General features: G+C 53.0%; 1 protein-coding gene across 1 annotated transcript in view; it reads right to left on the reverse strand.

The window, feature by feature from the left end:
* The window catches only part of PLXDC1 (plexin domain containing 1), a 60,467-nt gene extending 50,014 nt beyond the window's left edge, over positions 1-10,453 (reverse strand). The window contains exons 1-2 of the mRNA XM_029927552.1: positions 10,287-10,453; positions 2,785-2,963 (exon numbers count right to left, since the gene is read on the reverse strand). Coding sequence (XP_029783412.1) covers positions 2,785-2,963; positions 10,287-10,362 — 255 coding nt within the window. The 5' untranslated portion in view covers positions 10,363-10,453. The remainder of the gene's footprint in view (positions 1-2,784; positions 2,964-10,286) is intronic.
* Positions 10,454-10,473: the final 20 nt, after the last annotated feature.

The following is a 10,473-nucleotide window of genomic DNA, read 5'->3' on the forward strand; positions in this document are numbered from 1 at the left end:
GAAGGAGGGAGGGAAGGAAGGAGGGAGGGTAGGGAGGGAGGAAAGGAAGGGGGGAAGAGACAGGCAGAGCAGGAAAAATAATATTTAAATGTTTAAACTATCCTAAGACAGAAAAGATATTACATCCATGACACAAGAACAGAAAGTAACAAATAGTAAATAACAGAACAGAAAGTAAATAAACAGAAAGTAAAAAAAGAATCAGAAAGTAATAAAGAACTCTTAGCAGTTAAAAATATGGTCATAGAAAAAAAATCAGTAACATTCAGAAAATAAGGTTGAGAAAAGTCACCCAGAAGACGGACCAAAAACAACAAGCAAACTCTGCAAATAAACAGGTGTCAAAGGGATGGACAACAGAAAAAAGAAGGAAGTTCAATGATCAGTCCCTGAGACAGACATCGAATCGAGGAGAACTGTGGAAAGAAGAGAGTAGGCAGAGAGAAGATGGTCAAAGAAATAAAACAAGGGACTTGCCAGAACTGGCGGATGTAAGTCCCAGGCTGAAATAGTGATCAGAGCGAAAGTCAGAATACATCACTGCACCTTCAAAGAATGCTGGAGTTACACCCCAAGAGCTTCCAAGGTCGGGAGGGAAGCACGTATAAAGGACAAGTGTAAGAAGGACATCAAATCTCTCAACAGTGACACTGGAAGCCAGAAGATGCCCAAAAACTTCTGAAGGAAACTTATTTTTAATCTAGAATTCTATATTCAGCCAGACCATCAATCAAGTGTAAGGACAGAATAAAGGCATTTTTGGGGCGCCTGGGGGGCTCAGTCAGCTAAGCATGCAACTTCAGCTCGGGTCGTGATCTCATGGTTCGTGGGTTTCAGCCCCACGTCCGGCTTTGTGCTGACAGCTCACAGCCTGGAGCCTGCTTCTGAGTCTGTGTCTCCTTCTCTCTCTGCCCCTCACCCACTCGTGCTCTGTCTCTCTCTCTCTCTCTCTCTCTCTCTCTCTCTCTCTCTCTCTCTGTCTCTCTCTCTCTCTCTCTCTCTCTAAAATAAACATTTAAATAAATAAAAATAAAATAAAAATCTTTTTTAAAAAGGCATTTTCAGACATGTGAGCTCTCTAAAGAATTTTCTCTCCTGTGTAACCTTTCTCAGGAAGCTAAACAAACAAGAGGGAGAAGCAGGAAAGAGAAGACACAGGGTAGAGAGAATCAGGTGCCCAACACAGGACGCAGATAAGGGGGTTCCAATGTCGGAGGAGAGGGAGGTCCCCGGATGGCCGTGGAGCAGGCTGGTGGGCAAGCGGGCAGCCCAGGTTGGAGCAGGACAACAGGAGATGGGTTTGGGGAGGGAGGGGGGGAAGACAAAAAGAAGACAGGTTGGATGGACCACACCAAAAACTCTATTTGAGGCCAGTGGATATATAAGAATATAGAGCCATGGTAAGTACAGAAAAGTAAAGAAACAGGGGGTTGGGGCAAGGATCCAGAAAAACAAAAATTGTACAAGAAAGTCAACAGTAAGGGTGCCTGGGTGGCTCAGTTGGTTAAGCGTCTGACTCCGGCTCATAAGTTCAAGTTCCACATCAGCCTCTGTGCTGACAGCTTGGAGCCTGGAGCCTGCTTCAGATTCTGTCTCCCTCTCTCTCTGCTATCTGCCCCCCTCTACTCATGTTCTCTCTCTCTCTGTCTCTCAAAAATAAATAAACACTAAAAAGAATTTTTTTACAAAGTCAATAGTAATATTACCCGGATTGTATTAGTGAACAATATTTACATGATTATCATGATATAAAGCAGAGCATATATGGATTTAACAAAAATATTGGGAGTAGAATGACACCGAGGGAGTACATAAAAGGCAAATTTTCATCTACACAGCAGGTAGTCAGAAGATAACGTCTAAGGGAACCAATCAGGGGCAGCAGCGTGAGCGCGGGCTCCCAGCGGCGCCTCATAGTTTTCCTGCATCCTAGGAACTCAGTCTCAGCCGTTGGTCTATAGGTGCCTCTCCACATAGCTGGGGGCACGCCCACACTTGTACGGTCACACACACACACACACACACACACACACACACACACTCGTCACACATGCTTGCAAACAGCCCACGGTGACAGACACATGGGCAGGCGTACATAATACTCAAAAACCGTCAGACGCAGGTGCAAACGCATGCACACATGACGACAGATTCACCCCCAGACACAGACGCCCCCATCCGCCTCCCAGAAAGCTGGCTGGAGAGCTGGGCCACACACTGCAAGGACAGCACCTCCTCTGGGCCTTGACCTCCCCTGGCCCCCCCTGCACCCCCCAGAACTGCTCCAGGCAGACGTTCTCTCCCCCAGAGCTTCACCCTCATTGCCTTCTCTACTCAGTGCCCTGCCCTGAGGCCAAGCAGCCATTAACCTTTGGGGCTCCGGGGTCTGTAAATGGTACAGGAATGGGAGGGGAGAGGGGCCTGAGCTGGCAGCTGGATGTGACTTAAAATGCCACCTTCATTCAGCTTTTGGTGGAGGCCTCGGGCAGGGCAAGAGACGGCTGTTGGGAAGCCTGTGCACGTGCTGTGCATCCTTGTGCAAGTCGCTTCACCTCCCTGGGTGCATGAGGAGGTAGGCAATCTACGAAGCTCTGAGCTGCAAAGGTTTGATGTCCCAGGCTGGTCCCTGCTTTCAGCCCCTCCCCTGGGATCCCTCTCTCCATGCTGACATCCCAGGCCCATCCCAAAGGGTATGTGATTTGCAGGGCTGACAAGTTTACATAGGGCACCTGGGGAGTCCCTCACCGCCACTTCCCTCCCCTTCAGCGTTCCTCTGGCACTCACCACCACCCTGGTCCCGTTATCTGGCAGTGTGTCAATGGCCAGGGTGCCGCCGCCTGGGTCTTGGCTCAGCTGGGTCCTGTCCGACCCTGATGCCTGCCTGGGGCTCTCGCGGGCTCTCCGACTCCAACCCTGCGTGATCCGCTCAGCAGCGCGTCCAGAGCCTCGGCCTGCATCCTGACCTGGGAGAAGGAGACAGTGAGCTGAGTCCCGGCAGTCCTGCAGGGGTCCTGGTCCAAGTAGGGGACCAGCCCACTGACTCTACAGAGGCCCCAACACCATGCCATCATTGACCGTGGGGACAACTGCCAGGGCAGGAGATACTGTGCACTAAGTGCCATGGGCCAGCTCCATGCCACACAGATGCCTTTAGTCCTCACCCAGCCCTCCACAGGAGAAATAATGCCCTCCATTTTGCAGACAGGAATCAAGAACTCACAGAGGTTAAAGAACCTCACCCCTTGGGCTAGGGACGGAGATAAGTTCCAAACCTCCAAAGTGGTAATTATTCTCAACTCTGCTGCACACAGAATCATTGGAGGAGCTTGAAAAATTCCTACTGCTGGGGTGCCTGGGTGGCTCAGTTGGTTAAGTGTCTGTCTTTGGCTCAGGTCATGATTGTTGGGGCCCAGTAGGCAAAAAATACCCTCAAACAATATTCGGCCTTCTGGGCCCCACATATGGCTTCTGTTCATCCTATGATTTTCTCATTGCTTTGCAAAAAGGCATATACTTTTAGGCTTTGAATCAACTTGGGTCAGTCAGTGACCTTCCCTTACTTTATTTTCTGGCTCTTTGTCTGCTATTGGGAGTGAACATAATCCTCAGCCAAAAGATTTGCTTATAAAAGGATCAGCATCTTACTCTTGAATAATTGATGAAGGGCCTTAAGGAATGTATATCTCCTCATAGAATTCTTCAGGTTTATCTTATGTTTAAAACCAGACTATTATTAGGGGATTCCTCTTTTGTAATGACTTAATCCTGTTACTTACTACTGTCCTGATAAGAATGACCTTATCCGGAGCATGTCTTCAAGGACCTTGAACTATGTAACCATTAAAGAAATGATGTAATCACCCATGGTATATAAGACCCTGGCTATCTTAATAAAGTGTGACTTTACCAACCACCATCCACGTTGTCTGTCTTGTCTGTCTTGTTGGTCTTGTCCATCTTCTTTTCTAGAGATATTGCGCCAACACCAACCCCCTACTCGGGACCTTTCGACTGTGGTGCGTGGGTTGGTCCCCGGCACATGATCCCATGGTTTGTGAGTTCGAACCCTGCATCAGGCTCTGTGCTGACAGCTCTGGAGCCTGTTTCAGATTCTGTGTCTCCCTCTCTCTCTGCCCCTCCCCCGCTTGTGCTCTGACTCTCTCAAAAATAAGTATTTTTTAAAATGTTTAATAAATAAATAAATAAAAATTCCTACTGTCTGGTCCCCACCCCAGAGATCCTGATATAATTGTTCTGTGGTGTGATATGGGCATTAGGTTTCTTGAATGATCCCCAGGGGAGCTTTTGAGAAGCCCTGAACCTAACTCTGTAGGCAAGCGTTGAGAACCAATGCTCTGGAACATTCCAAAGCAGTTCCTTATCTCTCTGCCAGGAATGGCACATAACCTCATCTTCCAGGGGACTCCAGGGACTAGAAGTCAGAGAGTAGAGAGTTTCTTCAATTAACAATGTGCTTCTCAACATTAGCACCACTGACGTTCTGGACTGGAGAATTCTTTGTTGTGGGGGCCATCCTGAGCAGTGTAATGCGTCAGGCAGCGTCCCCGGCCTCTGGCCACTAGATTCCAGTAGCACCTCCTCCCAGCCTGTAACAATCAAAGATGTCTCCATAGTGGAGCCACGGTGAAGCCCCCTGGCTACCTGCAAACACCTTGGGCAGGCCCCTTTCTCCATAAAACATGGGGCTTAGCCTCCATCAAGGAAGCCAAATAGGTGTCATCTCACAAGCCATCTCCAATCAATTAGTGACCGCCAGGAGCGCTCTAATTGAGACAAACCCTGAAGCCTCATCAGTGTTTAGCAGCAAAGATTATCATGATCAATTAACAATGTCTGGCAGGGCCCAGGATTGGAAAGGGGCTGCACTGGCCATTTAGCCGCCATTCCTAGGCTCTGCGCTCTCTGTCTCATCTAGGTCATTACATTTATTCTGAATGACACAGAAGCCGTGCTTTTCCTTTTTAGAAACATCTGTGCTCCCAAAGATCTATCTTCTATTGTCACTGCAATCGCCACGCTTCCTATGGACATGTGTAAGGAACACAGATCAGCAGAGAAGCGGATCTGATACTTCCTGTGGTATCCATCCACGTCAGGTGCACCCTGTGTCCGACACCCTTCTCCACTGCTCCCTAGAGCTCCCGGATGTAACCCTCTCTCCTAGGGCACCCGCTGGTGTAACCACGGGCCTGTGTCTCTGGCAGACGAATTCCCTCCAGGGCCTCTTGCCACCTTCTGCAAACGTGCACCCTCAGCCTCTAGCAAACAGTAGGTGCTCAATCACTGTATTGTTGAGGACTCGATAGTAGAGGTAACTCTTGGGGGCCAGCAAGGACAGAGGTTGAAACAAGGCTTGGCCAGCACCAGGCCTGGGGCTGGGGCCAGGACTCTGCTGTGGGGCCCTGCTTTGTCATTAGACATTTTATCCAATTAAGTCATTCTTGGCTGCTGGCGCTTGCTGGACCCTCGCCGGCCCTCTCTCACTTCTCTGCCCCTAATTGCAACCAGATGCTCTGGAGAAGGTGGGGAGAGGGGCGGCCCCCAGGCCCCTTCCCCAGGTTGCCCACTGGCTGAGGCGGGCCTAAGCCCAGGGCTGGGAGGGCAGCCTGCCCGTGGCTCAGACCCCAGGCCAAGGCCATCTTGCCCCTCTCGGGTGGGGCCCACAGCTGCCTCTGGAGATAGAACTGTTTGTGCCGGGTTGCTCTGCCCAGCTCCCCCGGTCCTCCTGCAAGCAGCCCTCGGGCCTGGGCTAGAGCCAGAACAGGAAAGGAACGTGTGCAGAGCAAGCGGAAGAACTTAGCCGGCCTGGAAAGGGATGCTGGAGGTCGGCAGGCATCACAACCCTGCAACTGAGACAAGAGGGTGCCTGCAACGTGGGGGCCTCAAGGCCTGGGAAGAGCGCTGGGAAGGGGCCCAGCCGGATGAGGGTCGGGGAATGGACACCTGCTCCCACAAGCTCTTTGACCTCAGACCCACCCATTTAGCTCTCGAGCCTCAATTCCCTCATCACTAAAATGGGGGTGACAATCAGGCCTACAACACAGGCTGCCATGAGCATCAAGTGAAAAACAAATGAGAATGCTTTATAATAAGACAGTTCAGGGCCAAGGTCAGAGGCAAAGAGTCCACTAAGTCGAGCAGGGAAGGGGACAGAGAGGGAAGCTTCCCAGGGACCTGCCCTACCCTGTCCTAGCCCTGAGTCTGACCCTCTCAGATCCCACGACATCTGTCTCCCTGCCACGCTTCCCCTTCCCAGCTGGCGAGGACAGGACATCACCCCCTCAGCTTGTGGACGGAGCCAGCACAGCTGGCTGCTCACGTGTGCGTGTGTGTGTGTGTGTGTGTGTGTGTGTAGGGGTCCACGTGCCTGTGCACATGCAGACCTGCCCGAAGGTCCGGGCCGTCCTCCCGCATGCTCACACAGTGTCACACACTTCTCTGCCCCCGGCCACTCTCCGCTCCACGTTCTCCTACATCAGAGAGCTTCCTCTTCCCAGCGCCTTGTCACATGAGTGCACCTGCCTGTGAGTGACGGCAAGAGGCGCGTGGAGATCACACTGTTCTTTATTCATCCACACTTTCACCCGTGGCCCTAAGTGGCATACTGTCGCAACAGTAATCGGAAGAATAAAAATGGCAGCTAACTTCGAAAATGCTTACTCTGTGCTACTGCTCTTCCAAAGGCTTTAAGCACATCAACTCATTTAATCCTAATAACCCCATAAGATCAGTGCTACTCTTAGATCTATTGTACACATTGGAAACTGAGGCACAGAGATGTTACGGAATCTCCCAAGGACACACGACCAGTCCATGGCAAGATCGGCACATGGGCAGGCTGACCTTGGGGTCTGCTCAGGCCACAGAAAGTATAACAAGAAGGGACAGCAACCCCAGGCTATTTCCTAAGACTCCTCCAGACTCTGAGCTGAAATCTCGTGTCCTAGTTACAAAGCCCCCAGTGGCATCCTCTTGCTGGGAAACCCACTGAGGCTCCCACCAAGGACCTTCCCCTGGGGAGAGGGAAGGAGGCACAAGGGATCAAGCAGGGAGGGACCACCAAGTAGTCAGAGGAGAAGAGAGAAGAGCTTAGCTCTCTGTGAGTTTCTCTCGAAGGGAGAGTCTGGGGTCCGTGACCACCTCTGATTCACTCACTCATCCGATGCACATTCACTGGGACCCTACTGTGCGCTGGGTGCTGAGGCAACAACAGGAAACAGGCAGACACAACCCCCACCCGTGCCCATGAAAATTCTAGCTGGAAAAGACTCCTACAAAATGAAGAGTGTGGAGAACAAGACAGTGTGCAGGGGTGGTGGTGCTATAAGATAGACAGAAGTGTTGGGCTTTCTTGCTAGCCTGGGCAGAGCCATCAGGGCGGGCCTCTCTGAGGAGGCGGTCCTTGAGCTGAGACCCGGAGGAAGAGAAGCCAGTTACTTGAGGACCAGCGGGGACACAGCCTGGATGTGCTGAGGGATGGACCTGGGGAGAGTGAGAGCAGGAGCCGGGATGGGGGGAGGCTGTCCACTCTAAGAAATTTGGACTTTAAGGCAATAAAGTACAAGCTTTTATTTATTAATGTTCTTTTTCTGAGAAACAGACATTTTCCCAATTTGGGGGGAAAAAAAGGGACATTTGGACTTTAGTCTCAGTTAGTTTAGAAATGTCTGGTGGCAAGAAGGAGGTTGGAAGCAGAATCGTGGCTATAAGGGGCCCGAGACACAATCTGGCCCAAACCCCATTATACAGAAGAGGAAACCAAGGTGCAGAGACAAGAGGAAGTTGCCAGGATCACCAGGGACTGGTGTTGGGCCTGATCTCCCAGCTCCCAGACCAAAGACATGACCTCCCGCTGCCTCTTCTCTCTACGGCTGTTTTCGGCAGCGCTGGTCCCACTTGGGCCAGACCCTGCGGCCCTCGCCAGTGCCTCATAAGGCCATCTTCCCATCCGTCCATCTGTCTGTCTGTCAGCCTCTAGTGGTCTTTCCCCACCTACTGGCTCTATCTTCGGGCCACTTCCCTTTCTCCTGCTCCCGTTCTAATCACGGATGAAGTTTCGAGGTGGCACCAAACAAGCCAACCCTTCAAGAGGGAGGGGAGACAGCAACTCCCTCCTGAGGGCCGCCCCCTGCCCACGGGGCTTGGAGCCTTGGGGCTGGAGGCCACCCCTTCACATCCAGTCCCCGCGGCCCTTTCACCAGGCCCAAGGGCTCCACCGCGGATGTGAGCCAGCGGCCGCCCCTAGACTATCTCGCACCTACGTCTCTTCCTCCAGCAGACAACCTCCCCCGCCAACACACACACTCCCCACAGGCCCTACCTCTAGTCCTGCCCGGCCTGGTGAAAAAAAACCTCTGGACTGAGAGTCGACAGCGCCCCCTCTGGCTTCCTAGAGTTTCCTTAAATCCAACCCATGTCTCCTGCCGCAGAGAAAGTCCATTTTTCCTGGCTGAATCTCTGGCAAAGCCGAGAAGACAGGATGTCCTCTACTTAGAGATTTGAATCAAGTCTCTGCCTCCCCCCCTTCCTGGCCTCCCCAGGTCTATTACCCCAACCTGACTCTGAGGAGGCAGCCCTCAGCCAGGACCCGGCCTGGCCACCACCCTCTGGCACATGCCTGTGACCTCTCAACTCCCCTTCCCCAACCCTCTCCACGGTTCTCCCAACTCAGTCAGGGGTCCAGAGCACCCTCCTCATCAACCCAGTCACATCCTGGGGATCAGAAGATCCCGCCAGGCTTGGGGACGCAAAGGACTTCCAACACTGACCTGTCCAACCTCTTCCTTTCTATATCTATTTTTTGAATGATCAATTACCCCCACATACCATCACAAATCTGAAAAGGAAAGACAGTCATAAAAAAGAAGAAAAATCTCTCATAACCCCACCACCAAGAGGTAAAGATTTTGCTCACAGCTTCACTTGATCAGTGGAGAAATAGGCTCAGAGAAGGAAAGTAACTTGCTCAAGGTCACACAGCAGGTGAGATGTTGGGACAGGAAGCCAAGTCTCTGGCCTTTCTCTGTGTGGTCTCTCCTGACCTGGTGATTCTGAACCAACAGCCTCTTGCCACATCAGCTTCCTCTGCTCTCGGTCCACATGTCCGCCATCAGTACCCTTTCCCACCCTCCTTCTCAACAGGGACCCAAGCCTACCTCAGCTACATACAAGGACCATTAATGTCAAGAAGGCTGTCACTCATGCTATGCCTGATGTAGCACATCTCAGAGACAATGCAGCCCAACTACAGCATCTCCCAGGACAACCTCATGCCACTGCCCTGTCCCATTTAAAGGACACCTATGTCAGTGAGGCATAAAGTTCTGCCTTCCCAGTTCTCTCTGTCAAGAGGCTGGACTGCAAATTACCCACCTCTCCAACCCCAGAAAGGTCTGGGTGCCTGAGGAGAAAGGAGGGGCATGGAGGATTGCATGCTGAAAATTGGTTCTTTTATAATATGAGAGACTCAAGGTAGACCTCAGAAAGGACTTCCAGGTGGGAGAGAGGATTGTAGAGAACGGTGTACGGGAGAGGAGTGTGCAAGTAGGAGCCCCCCACTATCTAGAGCCAGAGCAACTAATGGCCAAAGTCCACAAGGACAGGCCAGCACGAGTGACAGGAGGACCCTGGAGGCTGGGGAATGGGGGAGCGGCAAGTTGCTTCTTGGTGGGCCCAGGACTGTTCCCCGGGAAAGGAAGGCTGCTCGCAGGCCAGGCTGCTACAGAGCTTCCTGTGGGAGAGATGCTGGGTCTCCACCATCCCCCTGATCGCTCCTACCCAGCCCCCAAATCCGACTCAGAACCCAACCTGGGTCAGCCTGGGGGCGGCGGTAAGGGAGGTGGGGCAGGGAAGAGAAGAGGAGAAAGAGGAGGCAACGCTGGGGCAGGAAGGCACCCCAAGCTCCCCATCTCATCAGAATTCATCCTCCTTCAGTGTGACCAGGGGTCCTATGACTCCCCCACGATCCCCTTTGGGGCCAGAGCCACTGCCTTATGTAGCCCCCTCTGCTGGGGTCCCTCCAGTGTCCTTCCAGGAGGAAAGAAGTGGGGGGTATCAGTGTCTGCCCCCTTTACTCTGTTTAAAGAAAGTGAGTGGGTCCCTGTCCACCTGCCACAACCCACAGAGCTCCTGGCCCCCAGCGCACAGCCCCCCCCCCCAGCAGCCCGTGGGTACTTGCCCATGCCCACGCCTGCCTGCCTGCCCCCTTCCCGCCCCCGGCCCAGCCACCCAGCCCCCTGCCCCCGACCAACTCCGGCCAGTCCTACCTGCTCCGGGCGGGGGGCTCAGCGCCCGGGCAGGCTCCCTGAGCACCAGCACCAGGAGCCAGAGCGCTGCCCGCATGGTGGGTGCCAGGACCCGCCCCCGGCCCGCGGCGGCCCGGGCCCCGGCGAGGGAGGGGCCGGGCTCGGGCGGCTTGGTCCCCGGGGCTGGCGGGCGGAGGAGTGGGCGGCG

The sequence above is a fragment of the Suricata suricatta genome, chromosome 17 (genome assembly GCF_006229205.1).
Source record: "Suricata suricatta isolate VVHF042 chromosome 17, meerkat_22Aug2017_6uvM2_HiC, whole genome shotgun sequence".
NCBI lineage: Eukaryota > Metazoa > Chordata > Mammalia > Carnivora > Herpestidae > Suricata > Suricata suricatta.